General features: G+C 42.2%; 1 protein-coding gene across 4 annotated transcripts; it reads left to right on the top strand.

The window, feature by feature from the left end:
- Positions 1 to 277: 277 nt before the first annotated feature.
- LOC135983301 (interferon-induced very large GTPase 1-like) lies at positions 278 to 24,878 on the top strand. Of its 4 annotated transcripts, none has more exons than XM_065594186.1 (8): positions 278 to 362; positions 4,624 to 4,937; positions 10,306 to 11,184; positions 11,863 to 12,007; positions 14,591 to 14,862; positions 16,173 to 16,229; positions 17,828 to 17,899; positions 19,046 to 24,878. In XM_065594186.1, exons 1-8 carry the CDS (start codon positions 349 to 351, stop codon positions 23,761 to 23,763), a joined length of 6,471 nt encoding a protein of 2,156 aa, XP_065450258.1. In that variant the 5' UTR covers positions 278 to 348; the 3' UTR covers positions 23,764 to 24,878. The 4 variants fall into 4 exon arrangements, with proteins under 4 accessions (XP_065450258.1, XP_065450261.1, XP_065450260.1 ...); XM_065594187.1 differs by having other exon boundaries at positions 297 to 413; XM_065594189.1 differs by lacking the exon at positions 10,306 to 11,184.
- Positions 24,879 to 26,834: the final 1,956 nt, after the last annotated feature.

Below are 26,834 nucleotides of genomic sequence, written 5' to 3'. Positions count from 1 at the left end.
CCACCCCCTTAACCTGGATTATTGGTGCGGGGATGCTGGATTATCCCCTACAATATGTTCTGCAGAGCAGGCTGGTATCTCTGTGCTGTACCCTATGAGCTTCTTTGGGGTTGCTGCCCCTAGCTGGGGCACTTTTATTGTCAATAAAGGTCTCAGTCTCATTCGTGAGGAAGATCATTTGGATGGTTTGTCTGAAATTCATTCCTTAGAATGCCAACCAGGTTTCCACTTGGCTGCTTTCCCAGCACTTAGTTTCAGTTTCGTTTACTCCACTCTCCCTCTCTTCAGGTAAGGAATGAGATAAGAAACCTCACTGGCAGCAGATATCTCATCACTCTCTTGATTCTAATGGGGAATGGAAGGTAGGAACGATTCTTCATTCCAGGGGACTAATTCTAATCAAGATCAGTGGGGTAAATCCTGAAACTCTCTCTCGTATTTTACCAGATTGATTTAATTAAGAGATTCTAATGCCAGAAGGGACCACTGTGATCATCTAGTCTGACTTGTATAGAACAGGCCAGGGATGGGAAAATTTACTGTCCCTCTGCGCCACATACAACAATCTTCAGAAGTTTGAGAGCCGGGACATGCCTGCCAGGGCTCGGGGCGTCAGCCCTGTGGCGGGGTGGTGGGATTAGGGCAGGGGTGGGCAAACTTTTTGGGCCGAGGGCCACATCTGGGTGGGGAAATTGTATTCAGGGCTGGGGCAGGGGATTGGGGTGTGGGAGGGAGTGCAGGGTGTGGGAGGGGGTGCGGTGTGCAGGATCAGGCTCAGGGAAAGGGATTGGGGCAGAGGAGGGGTGCAGGGTGTATGAGGGGGCTCAAGGAAGGGGGTTGGGGTGCAGGAGGGGTGCGGGGTGTGGCAGGGGGCTCATTGAGAAGAAGCCCTTAGCCCTACCACCTTGTGGCAGAAGCCCCGAGCTCCCCCAAACAGTCTGGCAGGCATAGAATGGGGTGGGCAATGGGGGCTCCGAAAGCTGCACTTTAACTGTAAAAGAACCGCAGGCGGCTCACGAGCCACGGTTTGGCCACCCCGGCACAGGCCATATAACTTCCCTGAAATAATTCCTGTTTGGATTAGATCATAGCTTTTAGAAAAAACATCCAATCATGGTTTTTTTTTTTAAATCAAGAGTTTCCCTGAATAAGGACAGAGTACAAACTGAGAAAGGAGCGCAGAATTTGTCCCCTTGTGATAAATCTATATAACCCAGTGCAGTAAGATTTTAATCTAGAAAAAGGACCTTTTGCAGTATTCAGAAAGGCAACGGCTGATAATACAGTTCCTGCTTATCAGATTGTTTTCACTAGTTTCCAGTGTGCTATTGAGAACTCGGATAGTGACTGAGATAGTCTGGAGAATATTTGGAGACAGTATTTGGTCCTGCCATGCGGGCAGGGGACTGGACTCGATGACCTCTCGAGGTCCCTTCCAGTCCTAGAATCTATGAATCTATGAATATCTGTGTCCTGTTGGGGATTTCCATTTGACTTTATGAGATCCTGTTTGTAACTGTAACTGGCACTGTGAATTAGATCATCTATTCGGGAGCAGATATTTAACACCTAGTGAGAAGCTCGGTCTAGAAGAGTGTGACAAACCAATCAAGGGGTCCTCCGCATTGAATGGCCCTCCCTGGGTCAAACAATGGGGTTACTACCAGCCAGAGCCTTCTCCTTTGCCTCTGAATGGGCTGTCTTCACAGCAAGGGGGTGGGGGAGACTGGACTTTCCTCCCCCCTCAAAACATGGCCCATGGGACAGCTGCAGTTTTACAGCAGAAGGAGGGGTGAAGGCAGGATGGACCTTAGCTAAAGCCAAGGATAAAACCCAGCGGATCACAAAAGAGTGAGACTAGACTGGGGGGCGGGGGGCTTACATCCAGGAGTTTGTTGTTTTCCATAGATCTGTAACTGTTTTGTGCATTTTATGAGTCAAATATGTGTGTGTGTGTGTGTGTGTGTGTGTGTGTGTGTGTGTGTGTGTGTGTGTGTGTGTGTTTAAGAAATTCCTTTGCTGAGCCTGTTTCCCTTGCTTTTCTGCCACGTTGTCCCTGAAGCGTGCAACTAGGAAACCAGAGCTCACACAGCCAATGGGACTGAGGAGGGAATGTGTTTAAGCAACTGGGGAGCTTGGAAGGGCTGTGGCATTGGTTTGGGGGTCTAGATATTCAAACTGCAGCGTCCCATTGCCAAGAAGGCTGTCAGACACAGGATCTGCACCTAGGGAGTAACCCAGAGCTAGGACAGCAAACAATCACTGCTCAAACCAAGACAGCTTAGCAGCACATGGGATCCCATCACAACGGACTAGTGTCCAATCAGAGAGCAGAACTGGACTAGGTTGTGAGAGTGATGAGGGTCAATTTAAAAAAAATTATATGTTATGTCAGATTTGGGTGTTATTGCCATGGAAATCCCCAGCACTGGCACATTCTTGTCTCTGTTTTTGTGCAGACCTCTTCTCTCTGAACCAAATCCCTAAGAGTCCCAACTCAAGTGTTACTAGATTTGAGACAGTGGATCTGATCCTGCTTTCACTCTGGTGTAAAATCAGTGTGACTACACTGACTTGAATTGAGTTATTCTTGATTTAGGGCCCGAACCACAGCCGACAGCAGTGAATAGAAAAACTCCCATTCACTTCAATGACCTTTGGATCAGGCAATTGTACAAATGTGAGAGGAGATTCAAGTCCATTATTGGGAAATGTTTTCTTTCAATAGTCATGTGGATTTTGATTTGACTATATTTGCAAAGCTCTCAGTTTTCTGTGACTATTCTAGTAGTGACACTTTGCTGGCACCAATTCTTGTGAAAAGCAAGTGTTTTAACTCAGCTATTCACTAAAAGCAAGATTTGAATTGTACGTTTCCCCATTCTCACTCTGTTGGTTAGTTATATAACTAACATAGTATTATTTCTGTTTGAATGGCTAGCCCAAACAGCATGAGTTTTGAATTATGAATATTGAAATCAAATATACAATCCACGGTTAGCATTGTAGGGGTTCATTATATAAGTTACTTCCATAAGTAGTATAGTTACTAACTTGTGTACATATAGTGCAACTACTTATAGTGGGGAGTATTTTGAGAGAAGAGGGAAAGCAGGACAAGGGCACAATCTAACTGTGGGATTGTAAATTCTTGGTTGCAGTGACCCTTGGCCAAATTCAGAGGTGATATGTAAGGTGGTGTAAGTTGGCTCCTGTTATACACAAGACTCTCTTAGACCTAGTTACACCTGTTTCAGAGGACAAAATTTGATCAACAGCCTCTGGTTCATTCATCTCTGGGTAAGGGGCCATGGCTTCATACATACAGGGTATGTTTACACAGGGATGAAAGACCCGCGGCGCAGCCACAGCTGGCCTGGGTTAGCTGACTTGGGTTCACAGGGCTTGGGCTGTGGGGTGAAAAAATGCTGTGTAGAGGTTCGGGCTCATACTGGAGCCTGAGCTCTAGGATCCTCCCACCTTGCAGGGTCCTAGAGCTCAGACTCCTACCTGAGCCTGATTGTCTACACAGCAGTTTTTCAACCCCGGAGCCTGAACCTTGTAAGCTCGAGTCAGCTGACCCAGGCCAGCCGCATTTTTTCTATCCCAGTGTAGACATACCCACGGAGACCACGTTCATCAGTGGGAATCAAACCTGGCACTTCCAGCACTCTAGTCTTTAAGCCAGGAGTAGGCAACCTGCGGCACGTGTGCCAAAGGCGGCACGCGAGCTGATTTTCAGTGGCACTCACACTGCCCGGGTCCTGGCCACCGGTCCGGGGGGCTCTGCATTTTAATTTAATTTTAAATGAAGCTTCTTAAACATTTTAAAAAACGTATTTACTTTACATACAACAATAGTTTAGTTCTATATTATAGACTTATAGAAAGAGACCTAAAAACGTTAAAATGTATTACCGGCATGCAAACCCTTAAATTAGAGTGAATAAATGAAGACTCGGCACACCACTTCTGAAAGGTTGCTGACCCCTGCTTTAAGCTAAAGGAACTGTTAACTATAACAGACTCTTAGCTTTGTTGAGGACGCCACTAGAGGGCGCATGATCACATATGCTTACAAGGTATTTTACCTACAAATCCCCCAAGTTAGGCCACATCTACACTATGAGGACAGCGATGCCATAGCTATGCTACAATAACCCCACAGTGTAGATGCAGCCAACAGTGGCAAAAGGGGTTTGTCCATTGCTGTAGGAATTCCACCTCCCTGAGCAATGGTAACTAGATCAACGAAGCATTCTTACATCCACCTAGCTGCATCTACACCAGGGGTTAGGTCAGCATAGCTATGCCAATCTAAATGTTAAGTGTACTCCTAAAATAAAGCTCATGCCAAGTGTCTGACAACCAGAGGAGTTTACCTACTAGCTGAGCTGTCATTTGTAAATAAGCATACATGCAGGCACCACAGTCATCAGTGCACATTAAACCTGGACCTTCAGAATCAAAGTCATAGCTTTGTGCCATTTACAAACTCTTCAGAATGAAAGCTTTCATTTAAAAAAAATGAAGACCTTTTCACCCTTTATGGTTGTAAAGATCAATTTCTGAATGTGACCTGTCTTAAAATGCTCTTTTGTGGTTATTGTTGTTTGATTCCAGCTCTTGCGATTTGGAAGCAATGGCTGCCAATGAGAAGCCCTCAGACATTATACGAAAGGCCCGAAGAAAACTAACAGATGTTCTTCAAACAGATCCAGAGGCTGTCTTGAGTGCTGTAGATGCCCATCTCCTGATTACAGAGAGAGAGTACTTCACACTGAGTCAAATAAACGATCCACAGAAGCTAATGGTGACACTGATTGAAACAGTACTCAAAAAGGGAGAATCGGCCCATGAGCAATTTCTAGATTGTTTGGAAAACCTGCAACACACATTTCCAGGCTTAGAACCAATTTCTGAGTATTTAGAAGACGGTGAGTAAAATTTTCTTTCTAGTGGATTTTTTTAAGATCAAATAATATTTCAGATTATCTCTAAAGAATGATCCTCCTCTTAAGGAAAAATCTTCTACAATTTCATACAGAACGAACACCTTTCTATAGATTTTTTGAACCATCCTGTATAATTTAAAAGAGAGTCATCTTTCAAACAGCCTTTCATATCCATCACTCCATCTACTATATCTTTGTCTAATCTTTTACAATGGAGCAGGATGGGATCAGGTTACTAGACTCATTTTCACTTGTAGCCTAGGCAGAATTTGATCTCAGGAGTCCAGATGCTTTAAATTTCTTAAAAACCCTTTGATAAATCCTGTTAGATTTTTCCTAACGGACAATGTAAAAGCCTAGCTTATTTCTGTTAAGGGTTTCATTCCTGGATCTCTATCATAAATTACTTTTTTCATTTAAAAGAAATCCCCAGTGGATAATTGAAGAATATATCTATACCAAACCAATGTGCTCATTTGATACAAAAGTAGATCACATCTCATCTGCCCATGACTCTCAGAACTTTCTAGAAATTATATTATATTATCTCTTCTTTGCACTTATGTTGTGTGTGACGTTGTGCAGTCTATATGGTTTTATAAAAACTTGATAATAAGTCAATATAATGTAACTGAGATAGTTTTAGAGAAAATACGGTAATAAGTGAATGTAACGTAACTGCGATATGCTTCCTGCAAAAGGTCTCTTGTAAGGTATCATTACAAAGCTTATAATCTACTGAGTATGATCATCTGATTTGTATAAATGTACCACTCTTGTATCTAAAACTAGAAATATAAAATGTAACTCTGAGGGCCTATTGTAATTGTGTAAAGTGTGGACCATTAATGATGGTTTGGAATCTTGATGACTCCCATTGTCTGCAGATGGCTGTATTTACCTGTGAGTCTTCCTGTATATGTGTGTGCTGACAAGTGAGTAATGAAGTCTTGCAGTGACATGTGATCATGTCACCTGAACTGGAATCCATCTTTAACCTAGTGCTTTTCCAGTGAGGGGGGTGGAAACCCAGAGAGACAAAGAGTTCCCGCCTTATGCAAAAGATATATAAAGGGGGGAAGAGAACAGAGAGGGAGGGAAGCCATCATGAAGAATCCCCTAGCTATCACCTGAGCTGCAACAAGAGCTGTACCAGGGGAAAGAATTGTGCCCAGGCCTGGAAGGTGTCCAGTCTGAGAAAAAACTTACTGAAGCATCTCTGAGGGTGAGATTATCTGTATTCAGTTTAATTAGGCATAGATTTGCGCATTTTATTTTATTTTGCTTGGTGACTTACTTTGTTCTGTCTGTTACTACTTTGAACCACTTAAATCCTACTGTCTGTATTTAATAAAATCACTTTTTATTTAGTAATTTACTCAGAGTATGTATTAATACCTGAGGGAGCAAACAACTGTGCATATCTCTCTATCAGTGTTATAGAGGGCGAACAATTTATGAGTTTGCCCTGCATAAGCTTTATGTAGGGTAAAACGGATTTATCTGGGTTTAGACCCCATTGGGAGTTGGGCATCTGAGTGCTAAAGACAAGCACACTACTGTGAGCTGTTTTCAGGTAAACTTGCAGCTTTGGGACAGGAGATTCAGACCTTGGATCTGTGTTGGAGCCAGACGGGAGTGTCTGGCTCAGCAAGACAGGGTGCTGGAGTCCTGAGCTGGCAGGGAAAACAGAAGCAGGGGTAGTCTTTGCACATCGGGTGGCAGCTCCCAAGGGGGTTTCTGTGATCCAACCCGTCACAGTATATCAAAGCAATGTGCTCATTTGATATAAAAGTAGATCACATCTCATCTGCCCATGACTCTCAGAACTTTCTAGAAATTATATTATATTATCTCTTCTTTGCACTTATGTTGTGTTACTATTGATGTGTGCTATCACCAAATACTCTGGTGTAATTTTGGAAGGAAGGAAAATTGGAGTCTAGTGTCAAGAACACCAGAATATCAAGAATCTTGAAGAATCTGAATAGGATTTTATCTGATATTTTTCAGAGTAACAGCCGTGTTAGTCTGTATCCGCAGACTATGCTCTCTGTATGTGTGTATATATATCTCCTCAATATATGTTCCATTCTATATGCATCCGAAGAAGTGGGCTGTAGTCCACGAAAGCTTATGCTCTAATAAATTTGTTAGTCTCTAAGGTGCCACAAGTACTCCTCAAAAAGAAGAACAGGAGGACTTGTGGCACCTTAGAGACTAACAAATTTATTAGAGCATAAGCTTTCGTGGACTACAGCCCACTTCTTCGGATGCATATAGAATGGAACATATATTGAGGAGATATATATACACACATACAGAGAGCATAAACAGGTGGGAGTTGTCTTACCACCTCTGAGAGGCCAATTAATTAAGAGAAAACAAACTTTTGAAGTGATAATCAAGCTAGCTCAGTACAGACAGTTAGATAACAAGTGTGAGAATACTTACAAGGGGAGATAGATTCAATGTTTGTAATGGCTCAGCCATTCCCAGTCCTTATTCAAACCGGAGTTGATTGTGTCTAGTTTGCATATCAATTCTAGCTCAGCAGTTTCTCGTTGGAGTCTGTTTTTGAAGTTTTTCTGTTGTAATATAGCCACCCGCAGGTCTGTCACTGAATGACCAGACAGGTTAAAGTGTTCTCCCACTGGTTTTTGAGTATTTTGATTCCTGATGTCAGATTTGTGTCCATTAATTCTTTTGCGTAGAGACTGTCCGGTTTGGCCAATGTACATGGCAGAGGGGCATTGCTGGCACATGATGGCATATATCACATTGGTAGATGTGCAGGTGAACGAGCCCCTGATGGTATGGCTGATGTGATTAGGTCCTATGATGATGTCACTGGAATAGATATGTGGACAGAGTTGGCATCGGGGTTTGTTACAAGGATAGGTTCCTGGGTTAGTGGTTTTGTTCAGTGATGTGTGGTTGCTGGTGAGTATTTGCTTTAGGTTCGGGGGTTGTCTGTAAGCGAGGACAGGTCTGTCTCCCAAGATCTGTGAGAGTAAAGGATCATCTTTCAGGATAGGTTGTAGATCTCTGATGATGCGCTGGAGAGGTTTTAGTTGGGGGCTGAAGGTGACAGCTAGTGGTGTTCTGTTATTTTCTTTGTTGGGCCTGTCTTGTAGGAGGTGACTTCTGGGTACTCGTCTGGCTCTGTCAATCTGTTTTTTCACTTCAGCAGGTGGGTATTGTAGTTTTAAGAATGCTTGATAGAGATCTTGTAGGTGGTTGTCTCTATCGGAGGGATTGGAGCAAATGCGGTTATATCTTAGAGCTTGGCTGTAGACAATGGATGAAGAAACCTAAAGAAACTACACCATCTGCTAAAAAAACTCCCTGACAAAGCACAGGAACAAATCTGTACAGACACATGCCTAGAACCCCGACCAGGGGTATTCTATTTGCTACCCAAGATCCATAAACCTGGATATCCTGGACGCCCCATCATCTCAGGCATTGGCACCCTAACATCAGGCTTGTCTGGTTATGTAGACTCTCTCCTCAGACCCTACGCTACCAGCACTCCCAGCTATCTTCGAGACACCACTGACTTCCTGAGGAAACTACAATCCATCGGTGATCTTCCAGAAAACACCATCCTGGCCACTATGGACGTAGAAGCCCTCTACACCAATATTCCACACAAAGATGGACTACAAGCTATCAGGAACAGTATCCCTGATAATGTCACAGCTAACCTGGTGGCTGAACTTTGTGATTTTGTCCTCACCCACAACTATTTCACATTTGGGGACAATATATACCTTCAAGTCAGCGGCACTGCTATGGGTACCCGCATGGCCCCACAATATGCCAACATTTTTATGGCTGACTTAGAACAACGCTTCCTTAGCTCTCGTCCCCTAACGCCCCTACTCTACTTGCGCTACATTGATGACATCTTCATCATCTGGACCCATGGAAAAGAAGCCCTTGAGGAATTTCACCATGATTTCAATAATTTCCATCCCACCATCAACCTCAGCCTAGATCAATCCACACAAACGGTCCATTTCCTGGACACTACTGTGCTAATAAGCGATGGTCACATAAATACCACCCTATATCGGAAACCTACTGACCGCTACACTTACCTACATGCCTCCAGCTTCCATCCAGGACACACCACACGATCCATTGTCTACAGCCAAGCTCTAAGATATAACCGCATTTGCTCCAATCCCTCCGATAGAGACAACCACCTACAAGATCTCTATCAAGCATTCTTAAAACTACAATACCCACCTGCTGAAGTGAAAAAACAGATTGACAGAGCCAGACGAGTACCCAGAAGTCACCTCCTACAAGACAGGCCCAACAAAGAAAATAACAGAACACCACTAGCTGTCACCTTCAGCCCCCAACTAAAACCTCTCCAGCGCATCATCAGAGATCTACAACCTATCCTGAAAGATGATCCTTTACTCTCACAGATCTTGGGAGACAGACCTGTCCTCGCTTACAGACAACCCCCGAACCTAAAGCAAATACTCACCAGCAACCACACATCACTGAACAAAACCACTAACCCAGGAACCTATCCTTGTAACAAACCCCGATGCCAACTCTGTCCACATATCTATTCCAGTGACATCATCATAGGACCTAATCACATCAGCCATACCATCAGGGGCTCGTTCACCTGCACATCTACCAATGTGATATATGCCATCATGTGCCAGCAATGCCCCTCTGCCATGTACATTGGCCAAACCGGACAGTCTCTACGCAAAAGAATTAATGGACACAAATCTGACATCAGGAATCAAAATACTCAAAAACCAGTGGGAGAACACTTTAACCTGTCTGGTCATTCAGTGACAGACCTGCGGGTGGCTATATTACAACAGAAAAACTTCAAAAACAGACTCCAACGAGAAACTGCTGAGCTAGAATTGATATGCAAACTAGACACAATCAACTCCGGTTTGAATAAGGACTGGGAATGGCTGAGCCATTACAAACATTGAATCTATCTCCCCTTGTAAGTATTCTCACACTTGTTATCTAACTGTCTGTACTGAGCTAGCTTGATTATCACTTCAAAAGTTTGTTTTCTCTTAATTAATTGGCCTCTCAGAGGTGGTAAGACAACTCCCACCTGTTTATGCTCTCTGTATGTGTGTATATATATCTCCTCAATATATGTTCCATTCTATATGCATCCGAAGAAGTGGGCTGTAGTCCATGAAAGCTTATGCTCTAATAAATTTGTTAGTCTCTAAGGTGCCACAAGTCCTCCTGTTCTTCTTTTTGCGGATACAGACTAACACGGCTGCTACTCTGAAACAAGTACTCCTGTTCTTCTTTTATCTGATATTGTTTTTTGAATCTTTAGATCCCAATAATGGAACTGAGAATCCAGAAGCTGCAGTGTTCTCAGAGAAAAAGAATGGACCAGAAGATCCAGAAATGGTTGTATCGTCAGTGAAAAAGAATCTTCCTGAGAGCCCAGAAGCTACTGAGCCCTCAGAGAAAAGAAACGGAGCCGAGAGCCCAGAACCCAACACATCTTCAGAGAAAGGGAACAGAGCTGAGATCCCAGAACCCGACACATCCTCAGAGAAAGGGAACGGAGCTGAGAGCCCAGAACCCGACACATCCTCAGAGAAAGGGAACGGAGCTGAGAGCCCAGAACCCGACATAGCCTCAGAGAAAGGGAACGGAGCTGAGAGCCCAGAACCCGACATAGCCTCAGAGAAAGGAAATGGAGCTGAGAGCCCAGAACCCAACACATCCTCAGAGAAAAAGAATAGAGCCAAGAGCTCAGAACCCAACACATTGTCAGAGAAAAAGAATAGATCCGAGAGCCCAGAACCCAACACATCTTCTGAGAAAGGGAACGGAGCTGAGAGCCCAGAACCCAACACATCCTCAGAGAAAGGACTCAGAGCTGAGAGCCCAGAACCCAACTCATTCTCAGAGAAAAAGAATAGATCTGAGAGTCCAGAACCCAACACATCTTCAGAGAAAGGGAACGAAGCTGAGAGCCCAGAATCCGACGCATCCTCAGAGAAAGGAAATGGAGCCGAGAGCCCAGAAGTCACCACATCTTCAGCAAAAGGAAATAGAGCAGAGATCCCAGAAGCCACTGCATCCTCAGGAAAGGGGAAGGAATCTGAAATCCTAGAAGCTTCTGCAACCTCAGAGAATGGGAAAGGGAAAGGAGCGAAGAGCCCAGAAGTCCCCCTGACTTCAGAGAAAGAGAATTCTGAAGGTTTATTTATCCTCAACATTTTGGGATTTAACCTTTAGGCCTGGTGCCCTGCCAAAGCTCCCAATGAAATCAATAAGGTTTAGCCAGAATAAGGCAGTTGGGGTTGGGACATACCATGTTTAAGAAACATTTAAGGTGTCATCCACCCTGTCTGCACGGTATTACACTATATCTGCAGATACAATGGTGAGAGACTTTCTAAAATAATCACCTTTAGAATCCTTTAGTCTGTGACAACACATTCCCTTTTTTACGCATCGTACGAACACATACTGTATGAGATTCAGCACTATGGTTTTACCAGACAGAAGCTTCCAAATTAGACAAGGAAAGAAACTCAGCAGTATTAGGTACAGTAGGTCAACACTCACACACACTATGGGCTAGCAAACACCTACAATGAAAAGTGAAGTTGCTAACTGGGACATGCTTGTGAATCTCATATTTTCTGTTATAAATAAACCTGCTGTAACTAACTCATGTCATGCCCTAGTCTCATCTGATTAATGTTAATTGGACTAGAAGCAACAAGACAGTTACAAATACATGACCTTAGAGAGGTCATAGATTATAGGCTTTTGTGTAGGTTTTAAAAAGGCTTTTGTGTGGATATGTTAGGAATCTTTAAGATTAATAAACTGTCTTTCTGAAATGTAACCCTTTCCTTTCTGGAACCAGAGCAATTGTTCCTACAAGCCCAAAATGAACTTATCGGACCTTGGAGAAACATGCCGGAGTCAGCACCAGCTGGTGACCTGTTGGCAGCGAGGACTATTGAGAAGGAACCAGAGGGAGCCACTCCATCAAGAACACCAGCCAAAGGGTAATGTCTCTGAACAGTTATAATGAGCTGTGATTAGAGACTATTCCGAGATTTCCTGCACTACTGTGAAAATCTCAGTAGTAGACTTGAATTCTGGTTTCAGTCAGCCCTGTGTAAATCCAGAAAAATACCCCTGATGTCAGTGTGGTTAGGACCAGATTCTGATCTCAGTCACACCAGAGTAAATCCATGGTTATGCCAGTGAAGTTTCTCTGGATTCACAAGGATGTAAATGAGCAGAATTTGAATCTGAAAATCCACGTGCTTTGTGAGCCCCAATCATAATGTCACCAATGTATAAGTTCTTATACAGCCAAGTCCTCCAACCTGAGAAAGAGCCATAGAAGGCCCTTCATACAACAGAGCAGGTGTAGTTCTACTGTGCAGGGGAAGGATGTGGTAAGATCACTCAACAGGAGGTCTGCAATCCCCACATGCTGTGGATTAGTACTCCATGGGTAGAGATGGGGTGGTGCATCCACAGCAACAGAGATCTGCTACATTGGACAGAGGGATGCAACTGCTCGGGGGTCTACTGGTGGCCTGAGGGATGCAGCTGCTCAGGGGTCTACTGGTGGCCAGAGGGATGCAGCTGCTTTGGGGTCTACTGGTGGCCTGAATCAGTCTGTAGAAGGCTCCCATTGCCCAGACCACCACCGCCCATTTGCTAGACCTGTGCACTAGGCAGAGGAATTGGTCCATAGTGATTCAAAAGTTATATCCTATTTTGACACCATTTTGCTTCCTGTACAAGTAACATTGGGTACCAATGAGTCAACACATTTGTGTGGCCCCAGCAGCCCTATGTAAAATATTTACTAGACAGTCAACAGGGTCAACATTACAGCTGAACAAACCTCTCCATACAAAACCTGGTTTTCACTTCATTCCAAGTTGTGTGATGCACCCAGGATTTAAACCAGGCATGTGAACAAAGCCTCTTATTTTTTGTTGCCTACACTTTTGCAGCTTCCTCAACAATGACTGGTCTGAGTCCCAGCTCCTCGTTCTATAAGGTCCCAGACAGGCCACCATCCCTTCTCCCTTGGGATACTGACACTCCCTCTATGGCCTCCCTAAGATTCCTCCTCTGTTGAGATTCCCATCTAGATGTCCATCTCCTCTGGCCTGGGCAATGGCAGTTCCCTCCTCTAATCTCACCTCCCCGGACTCCTCCATACAGTGTGCCTGATGCCCCTGCTGACTTCTCAAATGTCCACAGATCTATGTCCAACTTATACCTATTCCCAAACAGTTCCGCTGGCACCTTGTTTATTTCAGGTTCCATTTCAGAACCGCCATTCATATGTTTCAAACCTCTGTCTTCCTCTACATCCTTTTGTGCATCTAGCAGCCGCCATAATCACGGTATAGTGGTGCAAGAGCCTCTCTCTCTCTGCAAGTCCCTACCATCTGGAACACCCAGCAACTTTCTACCTCATCAAGGTTTCTCACCTGTTTTAAGATCTTATCTGAAAATCTCTCTTTTCTCCCGTTTCTAAACATTTCAATTCTATCTTCCCCTGTTTTCTTTATATTAACTTTATAGTTTTATTACAGTATTTAAAACTGTAATGCACTTGGAATACAGTTCATATAAAAGACAAGATACAAAATATAGTACCTACTTGTTTACAACTGACAGTATATGCGCTTGGTGCTGTACAATACCCAAAAATAAACTGAAAGCTCTTTGGAGCAGGGATTATCTACAAAATATAGTTATACTGAGGATCATTGGCTTTTAAATATATAGCAGTTTTGATGGTGTAATACAAGCCTTGAACACTAGATAGAGCAACTAGCACTCTATGCATCCGAAGAAGTGAGGTTTTTACTCACGAAAGCTTATGCCCAAATAAATCTGTTAGTCTTTAAGGTGCCACCAGACTCCTTGTTGTTTTAGCACAGAAGTATTCTGTTCAAAAGCACAGCTGGTTGAAATGAACATGTTGCATGGTGGGGAGAACAAAAGATTTTTAGTATTTTAAGTATCGGGGGTAGCCATGTTAGTCTGTATCCACAAAAACAACAAGGAGTCCGGTGGCACCTTAAAGACTAACAGATTTATTTGGGCATAAGCTTTCGTGGGTAAAAGAACCTCATCTGAAGAGTGAGGTTTTTTAACCCACGAAAGCTTATGCCCAGATAAATCTGTTAGTCTTTAAGGTGCCACCAGACTCCTTGTTGTTAGTATTTTAAAGTTGTCATGAACCTTTTTGTTTTGTTTGGGTGGAAAAAATTCTATTTTATCTTAATTTAAAAAAAAATCCAATTGGACAAAAGTGGAAGAAAAGTAAAAAGTGAAAGCGTCCCCCCCCCCCCCATGATTTCAGAGAAAAAAAGTCAACTTTTATTTTCAAACTTGAAGAAGAGGAAAATTTCAATTGAAGTGACAATTTTCAACTCAAACGTTTTAGGAGAAAACGTGTTTATTCTCCATCTCAAATTGTTTAACTTGCAGATTACCTGCTAATGTTCCAAGAATGCTACAAGACTAAGTATATTAAAGCTAACCACGGCTGCTTCACAAATCCTGTTCCTTTTTCTTTATATTTAAAAAAAAAATCTTTTCTGTCCTAGGACTTGTGATTTAGAAACATCTGCTGGTGAAAAACCCTCAGAGATTATACGCAACAAAAGAAAAAGGTTAATTGAAATTCTTCAAAAAAACCTAGAACTCATCTTGGATGAATTACTCTCCCAATCCATTGTCACAGAGGAGGAGTACAATCCCTTGGATAAAACAGAGGAGGATCCCAAGAAGAAAATAAGAAAATTGTTGATTCTGATACAGAAAAAGGGGGAATCAGCCTGCCAGCAATTTCTGGAGTGTTTAGAAATTGTATTTCCAGGTATAGATCAGGGTTTATATTTAAGCTATGGGGAGTTGTATTTTATTTTTCATAAGGAAAGAATGTGTTAGCCATAAAATTGAATATGTCCACATTTCCAATTAGAGATCTGTATTAAGAAATATATATTATAATGTAAATGTCTATGCAGCAAAGGAACAATGTTAAGTCCTGGCTACACTCTGTCAGTTGTTTTCAACCCAGCTCACATGCAGACCGGCTAGGTAACCCACACAGTGAGGAACCATACATTAACCCTGTTGTGTGTAGATATGAATTGCACATGGAATAAACCATTTTAGAAGATGGATCCAGATTCAGTGAATATCTGTAGTGTAGACAAGCCCAAAGATAACGTATTCAATATACAACAACATTATCTTCTGATGGAGAATTAATTGAGAAGACCATCATAATCTGTCATTCTGTCAGTTTTAACTCAATCCTAGATACACAGCTCAGACTTTTTTAACAAAGTTTTATGAGAGCTTCTGAGTGTATAGATCTCATACCTCTCACTGCCTCCATCCCCTGTACTCTAATGTTTTGCACCTTGCAGAGAGAAAGGTGCTATCTTCCCACTTCACTGTCAGATAATTTATGCATCATGACTCCGTTAATAGGACTTATACCAAATCCTATACATCAGTGGCAGAAAGCACTCTAATATCAACACCAAAATAACCCAATACCAGCAGCCCCTCCTATCAATTTGTCTCTGAATATTTCTGTTCTTGGTAGAACAGGGAGATTCCTGGAGGGTCTGCCCTTAGGACAATCTCAGTGTGGGGGGTTTTAGGGAATTTAGCCAAATCGCAGACCCTTATGTCCATCTCACATAACCTAGAAAAAATGTATAATCTTCAGAGTAAAAGAACTCCCCGTCTCATTTCTTTGTCAATGGAAGCAGAGAGTGACCTTATTTTTCTATTCAGTGACAGATGTAATTAAACTGGAACAGAGCTTTTTTAGGGGCTGACCCACGACTGTGCAATTAACCCCCCCAGGAACTAAGGACCATCAAAAACCTCACCAACTTCTGGCCAAAGTGCAAGGTGTCTTTCATTGGCCTTGCGCTCTCTAATATATATTTCTTTTTAAAAATCCAAAACCAAACACACCCCTGCTCACACTTCTGGGGATAGGCTGAGAGAACAAACAATTGACAGAGGTGCATCGTGCTGCTTAATGCATTGCTGGAAGGTGCTCGGATACTTCTGTGATGAGTGTGGTGTAAGAACCTGTAGAGAAGAGAATTTCACTTAGTGCAGTTTTCCTCTTGGCTCCCTTGCCAAATTGTTTTATTCTAGAGGAGAATGTTGACACCCCGCAAGTACCAGAGCTGGTAGAGAAAGACCTTCCTAAAGGTATTGCCTCTTACAACCCTTCCTGCTAGCTACTGCATCTCATTATTGTAAATGATAATGGTAACTACCTTCGAACTAGTTCTGACAATTTTACTAGATATTACTATTTATTGGTATAATTCTCTGAATGTTATAACACTGGAAGAAAAATATATTCCAGACAGTGCTTCATTAAGGGCCTTATCCATATCCCATTGAAATCGATAGGAGCCTTTCCACTGGCTTCAGCGGGAGCTGGCTCAGTCACTGTGCTAATAGATAGGGGCCCCAATTATAGACGAGGATCCTAGCTGCTACTGCAATACAAACCATAAATATAATAATTGAGAAACTATATTTAGCCAGTTGCTGAGTGGGGAGCTGTCCGTCAGCCACGGCAGCAGCAGAACAGTTTTTAGAGGCAGAGGTGGGTTTACAAATTGACTTTTTTGCCCTAGTAGGGCACATTAAATTTGAGGGAAAGGAGAGTAATAAATTCCACTCAAAAAGTGCTAAATAAAGGAAACACTTGAGAATTTTAAAGTTAGTGTGGTATTTCCCTCACTGTTACAGTAGTTCTCTGGTTATTTTCACTGAGAGAGAGTAGTGACTCAAAGCAAAATGATTAGCAATATGGTAATACTATGATTGTCAGTTCAGGACCATACTTTGTAGAGAATCTGAGGTTATTATCCTAACAATACCAACTAATTTCTGTAAGTTTAATTTGAGCATTGAATCTGTGAAATATTTTGGTTAAGATCGTATTTTTTCTGGTAGTAGCACAAAAAGTTTTAGAAATGAGTAGATTTCCATCTTTCTTCCCAGCATGCTTTTCCTCACTGTATGTTCAGTTTTTTAGTCAACTCCTCTTTGCAAGTTCTACAAGACTATTTCCTAAAGTTCAGTTTCTGTACAATTGAGTATAACAGTATTAGGTCAGGTTTCAGAGTAGCAGCCATGTTAGTCTGTATCTGCAAAAAGAACAGGAGTACTTGCGGCACCTTAGAGACTAACAAATTTATTTGAGCATAAGCTTTCGTGGGCTACAGCCCAGCCCACTTCATCAGATGCTTATGCTCAAATAAATTTGTTAGTCTCTAAAGTGCCACAAATACTCCTGTTCTTTTTAGTATTAGGTCAGTGTTAGAAGAGGCAAGCCAGTTGAACTGCAACTGGATATACAGCCAACACCCATGGACCTTTTAAGTCCAAATTTTGGAGTAATGTTCTCATAGTCCAACCAAAGCAAAAACTCCAACACAGTTAGATTAAAATTAAGAGTTTGAAAAGGCTTCTTTCGGCCTAATTTCTAAATTACTGTAAGCAAAACAAACAACAAAGGTTTTATGCAGTCAAATTTAAGTCTCACAAAAGAGGAAATTCCCAGATCAGCTTCCCACCTTTCCCCTAAGGAAGGTCTGATAAATACAAAACCTCAGATCATCTCCTTCTAGTAGAGTGTTGATGAAATTGTTTATTTCTTGCCTGATGGTCCTTGATACACTGACAACCTCTGCACTCAGGACATTCAGCAGTGTTTTTTTCTGCTACTCAGTAAATATAGAGACTTAGTAATTAAATGGTGATAATATATTTTCCTTTGGATTTCTTCCTAGATTCTTTAATTCGGGAGCAAGAAGTTGCTATTCAGCAAGACCCAGAACAAAAGCAAAAAGACCTTCCCAAAGGTAGTTCTCATATAATTTTCCATGTGCATGTGTCATTAGTATTGCATCTCATTAGTTAACAATACTATTAGATTTATGATGGCTTTGAATATTTTAGCTAATGTAATCCATACAAAAACACTAAGCCTTAGTCCTTAGTAGTTTAGAACATCTCCATTTAAAACCCCAGGATTAATGATGTAGCAGATGCAGGAGTCCTCAGATACCACTGTGAGGGGTACTGTATAAATCTTTAGACAGGATAGATATGTTAGTAACGCACTGTGCATATCAGACTAGAAGGCACAAAGGCAGCTGCATATAGCAGTGAGCTGTGAGAAGGCCTGATTTGTGAGTGGTATTATGACCCCCGACTCTCCAAAGAAGAGAGCACATTGTATCATGGAAGCCGTGGATTTGTCCTCAGGTGAGGCTGCAGTTGTCTATAGGTCCCTATAAGTCATTTTTATGGGAGAGGAATGAAGAAAGGTTGGGAACATGGGCAAGATTAAAAAAATCACTAATGTCCATCGTTGACTGTTAACAGCAACATACTAACAGAGGGAAAACTAAGAATACAGAGCAATCTAAATAATTATTGAAGCGCATGAGAAGTGTAGCTCCTTGATGTATCTGTCACTTCTATGTATTGCCATCCTCTAATTACAGCTTTGCATCACTACCCTAGTGTCACAATCAACAATTGCCAAACAATATCACAAAAATCACAATGACCCTGCTTCTCCACTGCATCCCACTGCAACTCAGAGGTAGTGAGGAGTGGTCAGGGCAGGGAGCCGGTTACATCTCCCTGATCCTCAACATCCCAGAACCTGTGGAAATTAGAGCAGCCTGGGGCCTACACTAGTTCATGCCACTAATGCAAGGTCTGTAACAAACATCATGCCAGGGGAGGATCAGCTATAGTACTCCTCCAGTCCACAACACCACTTATGTCTCCCTGTGCTAGGGATTTGGGGGGCTGGGAGCCACTTCTGCCAACTTGCCACAAGTTGAGAGTTCTCCTACTCAGGAGGAATTCTACACAGGTTCTCTCAGGCCATTTCCCACCACCTAGGTAGCACAAGTGGCCTTTGCAAATAAGATAATTCAGCCCTCTATTTTCGGCTCTGAAATTTATGTTCATATTTTAACACTTTTCTACAGAGAGAAGAAAAGCATTCAGAGAAGTTCTTTCCAAGTTAAAATTACAGAAGTATGAAAGCAGAAAGCTCAGGATGAATGATGTCCTGGAAATCAACTCAGGAAGTTTAAAGGACTGGACTCCTCGAAAATTAAGAGATTTACCATGGCATTTCCTGAGGAAGGTCATGGCTTTGAATGTGACAGCCAGAAGCACAAGCTTTAGGTGTGGGGCACCTCATGATCAAGGAACCAGGGTGGATGAGGAGGAACAAGGTATCGATGAACAAATTTTCTTTTTTAGTGACTCTGACACTAAAGTCTCTGTGAATCCACTTGATCTTCTCTGTGCCGTTCTGCTTTGTTCGGACAGTTTCCTACAGCAGGAGATCCTGTCCAAAATGTCCATGTGCCAGTTTGCCCTCCCTCTGCTGTTACCTTCTCTCGACACCCCCAAGTGCACCCTAATGCTGTGGGCCATGAGGGACATTGTGAGGAAGTGGAGGCCGCACTCCCTGGCAGAGAGCAGGGGATTCAGGGAGGAGAGCCTGGTGCTCACAGCAATGCCAACCATTTCCTTTGTGCGGATGGGGAGCTGCAGCTTCTCCAAGTCCAAACTCCTCAATGAGGTTCTCAGCCCCTCCCAGCAGCACCACGATTTCTTTATCCATCAGGATTTGTCATCTGGGAACGTCCCTCGTGAAATCGCAGATGGGTTGATAGAAATTTCCTGGTTTTTCCCTGGTGGGAGGAAGAATTTGGATCTTTTCTCAGAACCTGTGGCAGTTACAAATCTACGTGGAGACATTGAATCGCACTGGCTGCAGTTTAGCTTTTTAACAGAGGTCTCCTCAGCTGTGTTCATATTTGCTGAAAACATCACTGAAAGAGAGTACACTCTATTATCATCTTTGAAAGAATCCACAACTAAATACTACTTCATTCTCAACCGCCAGGCTGGGAAATCCAGTGAAACTCTGGCATTCCTTAACAAATTAGCCCCTGTGCTGAAACTGAAAAATTCACATATGCTGATGAAAGATAGCAGCACAAATAAAGCAAAATTTGTGGAAAAGCTGCAGTCCACCATACAAAGCATAATGAACTCTTCTCCCAAGAGGACAGGTATAGAAGATATGGCTGTGATAGCGCGTGAACTAGGAATCCAAATAGATGAAGACCGTGTGGAATGTCAGACTGCGAGCAACTGCGTTAAAGAAATCACCACAGAAATAAAGGATGTGGCATATTACAAACAAGAAATGCTGAGGCTCCAAGGGGACTTATGGAAAAGCCTGGCTAAAGTGGAAAAAGAAATGTGCCGAATGAGAAGGCAGGGGGATATCCCTGCTGAGAAATATAAATCTCAGCTGAAAGATAAAATGTTGGAATTACGTAACCAACAGAATAAATGTGACCTTACTGATGGTTTGACTCAATTCATTGATGCAATACAACATCTACTTCCATTAGAAAAACATTATTTCCTGAAATGGATGAAATTTCAGCTGGATCACATTGCTAGGGGGAATCTTTCTAAACTACGGGCTGAATACAAAGAGAAATGCAAGTCTTTAGGAGATGACCCCAAACGGCTGGCAGAACTAGATAAATTAATATCTTCCACGTCTTTAGGGGTTGAGCATTTCATGCGTGAGTTGGGGCAGTTTTATGAGGCTGAACACTCAATGGTTAAAGAAGGCAAAATTCTAAAAAGTAGAAGACAATTCAGCCATCTCCCAGGCATAGCAGCTGACCTGATGCTGGAAGGGTTTCCTATTGAGCTGATTGATGGAGATGCATCCAACATCCCACTGCAGTGGGTAACAGATGTTCTGACCCAGCTCCATGCCAAGCTCAGGGGAAGGTCCAAAATGCTGGTTCTAACAGTGCTGGGAGTGCAGAGCACTGGGAAATCCACCCTCCTCAACACCATGTTCGGCCTGCAGTTTTCAGTGAGCAGTGGCCGATGTACACGAGGAGCCTTCATGTTGCTCATTCAAGTTACAGAGATCTTAAAAAAGGAACTGGGCTGTGATTTCATCTTGGTGATAGACACAGAAGGCTTGAAAGCCCCTGAATTGGCCAAGCTGGAGGACAGTTATCAACATGACAATGAGCTGGCCACACTGGTGATTGGACTGAGTGACATAACCATTGTTAACATGGCCATGGAGAACGCCACCGAAATGAAGGATATTCTGCAAATTGTGGTCCATGCATTTCTCAGAATGGAAAAAATAGGGCATAAGCCAAACTGCCAGTTTGTGCATCAGAACGTCAGTGATGTGTCTGCACATGAACAAAACATGAGGGACAGGAAACACCTCCTGGAGCAGCTGAATGAAATGATCAAAGCTGCAGCAAAGATGGAAAAACTAAACAAGGAAATAAAATTTTCTGATATCATGGAGTATGATCTGGAAAAACACAATTGGTACATCCCTGGGCTCTGGCATGGAGTCCCTCCCATGGCTCCGGTGAATATGGGATACAGTGAAAAAGTGTATGAGTTAAAGAGGTATCTGTTTGAATTCATAAAGAACCGTTCACTTAAAAGAACCCCCAAGGACATTCCACAGTTTATTGAATGGGTCAAGAGTCTGTGGAATGCTGTCAAACATGAGAACTTCATCTTCAGCTTTAGAAACAGCCTCATAGCTGAAGCCTATAACCAGCTGTCTGTGAAATATTCTGAGTGGGAATGGGATTTCCGCAAGGAAATGCACCTCTGGATAACTGAAAAAGAAACTGCCATTCAGAATCTTTCTCCTGATGAACTAGAAGCTGATAAGTCACAATATGAAATGCAACAGAAACTACTGTGTGGAGAACAGAGAATTCTGGAGCTTTTAAAACAATATTTTGAAAGCGGGGCAGCAAATCTGCATCTGATAGAAAAGTACAGGGAAGATTTTATCAGAAGTGCAAAGAGCCTGAAAACTGAGCTGGAAAGTTATTCATTTAAGAAATGTAAGGAAGCCATTCACATTAAAAAAGGCCAGCACAAGATAGCCAATATCCAGGCTGAGTACATGAAAGTAATTGAAGGGAAAGTGGACACGCTTTTAGACCAATGCAGGAGAAAAGAAAGTAAGTTGGAAAATAAAGAATTGGAAATGGAATTTGAAAAAATGTGGAAAGAAACATTTTCAGAATTATCGCCCATTTGTTTACAGAAACATGAAATTCATGAAGATATAGAGTTCCATCTGAGAAAAGACCTGGATAACAGAGGGAGTTCTGTCAATCAGAAGATACAAAAAGCAGGAAGCTTGATGAATTATAGAATTAAGTCTTTCACAATGAGAACTGAATATTTAGACTTTTCATTTACCTCAGCTGTGAAACATTGGTTTACAAAAAAACGGTCACAGAAAATAGAAAAACTTGCTGAATCCTTGATGGCCCAATGTAATAGTTACATTGAAGAGAGAGTCTATTCCAAGGCAGACTATGATGAAACCTATTGCAGAGAATTGTTGCATTTGATCAATGAGAAACTTCAACAGGAGGAAGTGAAAAAACTGCAGACTTCTGTTTGCTTTGAAGTTGATCTGAAACTTCACATTTTGGGGGAAGCCGCTCATGCATTTCAGAAGATGCATGAAGATTTTCTCAAGGAAAATGATCCTCAGCAACGACTGGAGAAGCTGAAACCTCAGTATTTCTCTACATTTAGAGACCATTACTTGGAAAAAGATGCCCGACAAAATAGAGCCAAGGAGTTCTGTGATCAGTGTCTCAAACCTGCCTTAATGGATTATGTTAGCAAAAGACTCGGACTGGAAATAGTGGATGACATTCTCAGCAGCGGACAGTCTATTGAATATGCCAGCCGGAGCTTTTTCCAGTTCACTGTGCAGAAGACGCTGTTAGAAGATGAGAACTTCAACAACTATGTGAAATACATTCTCAACTATGAAAAGTTTGTCAAAGCTTGGATATGGAGGCACATATTAGATTACTACAGAGAGGCTGAGGATTTGGAAGATCTGGAGGAAGAAATTCTATCCACGATAATAAAGAAAGTCAGGGATGCTCTGGAGAAAGCCAAAGATGAAAGTGTTACGACAGTCTCAGCCTTTCTAAACAACTTTTGTAAAGTGCTGCAGAAGGACCTAGTCATTTCCAAGGATAGCTTGGTGGGGATACAGTTTAAAAACACAGCAGATCCAGATCAATTTTCTACTTTTATTCAAACCTTCCTTCCTGATCTTCAGAAACAAATACTAGCTGAATTGAAAGATTTGGAAATTAAATCAAAGCTCTCCCATCTGCCACTGAAGCCCCAGGATGAAATCTTCAAGCGAGTGTTTGGCTGTGGGAAGCAGTGTCCGTTCTGTAAAGTCCCCTGCGAAGCAGGAGGAGGGGATCATAAGGAGCATTTTGCATCAGTACATCGTCCTCAAGGGCTAGGAAGATACCAAAATCTGGTAACAGAAAAGCTTACCTATTCTCTATGTTCTTCTGATGTGGTTTCCAACACTGAATTTAGAAATTCAGACACAGATTGGAAGGATCATCCTTATAAAGATTATCGTCAATATTACCCGCACTGGCGCATTCAGCCAGATCCTAGCATTACTGCTTCTGATTACTGGAAATTTGTTTTTAAGGAGTTCAATCAACAGTTTGCTAAGGAGTATGGTGCTAAACCAGCCAATCTCCCAGCAGACTGGCAAAAAATAACCAAAGAACAGGCTCTGGAGAGCCTAAAGGAAGCATTTACTATGAAATAAACATGCAGACAATCCGCTTAAATGGGATATACATGTGATCAGACAGGAAAATGAACATTCTTCTGATTTAAAAACAGACATGAAAAAAATCCAACTTCAAACAAATATGTAATTTCATCTATGAAGCTATCAGGCACTGTTCATAACTTCAGAATGAAAATCTTTTTTTTTTAATTGTAAGAGAATCAAGTCTTAGGCTTTTGAATGCTCAAACCACAGATACATTTCACCAGAGCCAAGGTGACATCCAATAACCAATTAATTCACTCCCAAAACAGATCAACTCTCCTACTAATTCAAGTATCCATACCCTGACCCAGGCAGCTAAACTCAAAGGGTAGGATACACCATACCATGTAATCGTATTTTGCCCAACAAACTCTGTTTTATTAGAAAAGCTGGACAGTGTCATTCCAGATAAAGGGTTATATTCATTTCTGGCCCCCGTTATAATTGGGACAGTGTACCATGATCAGAAATTACCAAATCCCATTCCATTGATGGCTCACTTGTAGTGCTATCTCTGTCCTCCATTCCATGTACTCTGTTCACCCCCACCTGTGGTCTGTCTCCTCATCTTTGCTCCATTTTGCTTATGCCATCTACTCACTTCCCCCATTACCATGTTTCCTAATGACTAGGCTCCTAAAAGTAACGGGTGGAATAAACCATCTAGACGGTAACTTGTAGAGCAGCTCAGGGTTCCAGTGCTGAAAATAATCCAATGAAAAGAACTAGGATTCTAAAAGAAGTCTAACAAGAAGGGGCTCCTGGCACAGAGCAGCACCTCACTCTCTCTTCTCTATCTGTCGGGGGCTGGATGGTCTTGCTGGCTAAAGACTAGGACACGTGGGTTCTCTTCCTAGTTCTGAGATGGGAATGTGGGCTAGTGGGCCAGAGGTACTGAGAATAGTGATTCCTGGGTTCTGGCCTAGCTCTGCCACTGACCTGCTCTGTTACTTTAGGTAATTTCACTTCCCCGATCCCTCCCTATGCCTCAGTTTGTCCTTTGTAAAATAAGGGACAATGAATCTGACCCACCTCTCTGTGGGTTATGATGCTTAATTCAATAATGTTCATTTCTCTAATGGAAAACATTAAAGAATGGCAAGTTATTGTTGTGATTATTATTATTAATTTGATAAAACGCGTGTTGGGGCAGGGAAGAAAAGCTTAAAGCTGGTTACTTCAAACATGAAGGGTTTTATTTTCTTCTTGTAATATATTTCTGTTGATTAATCCAGGGGTCAGAGTGCTACGCATACTTTTAGAAGCAGGTACTAATGTCTACTAGCGAACTAGCCTTGCATACTGCTTTAATGCTGTTGAAAATTCATCATCGCATAAGGACAAAACAACTTATACAAAAGAACAAAATAAAATTAATACAATTCTTTGCTTCATAGTCACTGGATGTTGATTCATTATAATGTTCATATGTGACTTTTTACAGCAAAATTATCCTAAGAGGAACAGTTCATGGGGATAGGGGATAATTTCAAATGAGAGAAATGGATAGACCCCTTAGTATAATGCATTACCCTTTCCCACACCAACAGGATGTTGACTTTTCACCATTATTTATCATGGATTTCAGCATTCTTGCCCAATTCCATGTTCCTTATAATACAGTGGCAACCTTTTTCTTCATCACTCTCCCAACAGCATCATAGGGGTTCGGTCCAACTGATTAATTTTGCATGAACCACACACTTGATCACTGCAATTTACTGTGAGGAAAATTTTGTTTACCCCACCCCCAGCTTCACAAGTGCAGAAGGCACTCAGAGACCATAGACAAGAACAGGTTATAAATGAGAAGATTCCAACAGGCAGGGGAACTGTGCACATGAACTATGCAGTGTGGGGCTGGTAAGCCAGCCTGTTTCCCACCAGAGGGCCAAAAGTATTTCCGATTCTTATAAGCTGTAACTATTAACCTGATTTTCCAACTGACCCTCCAGTTTAGCAGGTGAAAATTTGCTTCCTCAGTTAATTGTACCAACAATTTTGTGGGAAAAAATTGTGGGCCACAATTTATTGTGGATGCAAAATTTCAGCAGTGAAACTGGAGGCTCAGTTTGAAAATCAAACCCTTATGCCTACAAAAGAATATTTAAAAAAAAAACATGCAAATTCATTAATAATTGTCAAACTCCATATAACAACATCCTATATTAAATCAGCCTTATCACTGCAAAATCCCATACAAGATTCACCATGAGCCAGTCTTTCCTTAACTTCTGAAAACTGAGGCCCCCTTCAGTAAACTGAAATCAAACACTACCTCTCCCCACGACTCACTAATACCGCCATCTAGTGTTAAAGGCCTAGCCATATTTTAGATCTTCATAATATACTTCCTCCTCTTTCTTATATGCTTTGAGCAGCAAAATAGTTCACAGTGCTGACTTTTAAAACAGCATCACTGGCATTTGAGTCAGTCCCCACTGAAATGAAAGGGGCGCTTCACCCCTCTCCAACCTCTTACTTCAGGGTCTCTGCAGACTCAGACAGACAACACTGCATCATCAATTACCTTCAAGTCACATTTTGATGGGTTTCTCTGCAGCCATAACAGCTAGACTTACTTTTTAAAAAAATGAAAGCGAACACTAGGGAACAGTTGAGATGTGTATGTGCCCCCAGGACTCGTCTTTTAACCCCATGCCTTCATCGGGGAGTTGTGCCATACACTTTGGGAAACACTACCATAGTCACACACTCCATTTAATGGCATGCCATAATAAACCATCCTCACAACTGCCAAACTCCATCTGAATCTAGTGATGAGGGAACCTCAGACAATTCAATGTCCATACATTGTATCTGAGCTATCCAGAGCTATGGGGTAACCCTCCAGGTCCATGCAGTTATCTGCCCTCACCCACTCCTCCTTCAGCCTTACCCTGTGGTGTTTTCCTGCAGCAAAGGAAGCTGGATCTGTGGTGGACGGAGCTGCTGTCCCATGGAGGGCTGCTCCCCTCAAACCCTGGCAGCTCCGCAGCAGCATTATGGAGCAGAGAGCTGGGCCGAGGATGCTGCTCCCTCGCTAATGAGTCAGACCAGGA

The sequence above is a fragment of the Chrysemys picta genome, chromosome 4 (assembly GCF_011386835.1).
Source record: "Chrysemys picta bellii isolate R12L10 chromosome 4, ASM1138683v2, whole genome shotgun sequence".
In the NCBI taxonomy this organism is placed as follows: Eukaryota; Metazoa; Chordata; order Testudines; family Emydidae; genus Chrysemys; species Chrysemys picta.
The sequence above is the reverse complement of the archived record's forward strand: the minus strand, read 5'-3'. Positions and strand labels throughout refer to the sequence as shown.

Coding starts and splice junctions, on each gene's coding strand:
- LOC135983301 (XM_065594186.1), top strand. Junction 11,185..11,862: donor AGAGAAAGAGAATTCTGAAG/GTTTATTTATCC, acceptor TTCTGGAACCAG/AGCAATTGTTCCTACAAGCC. Junction 17,900..19,045: donor GCAAAAAGACCTTCCCAAAG/GTAGTTCTCATA, acceptor ACTTTTCTACAG/AGAGAAGAAAAGCATTCAGA.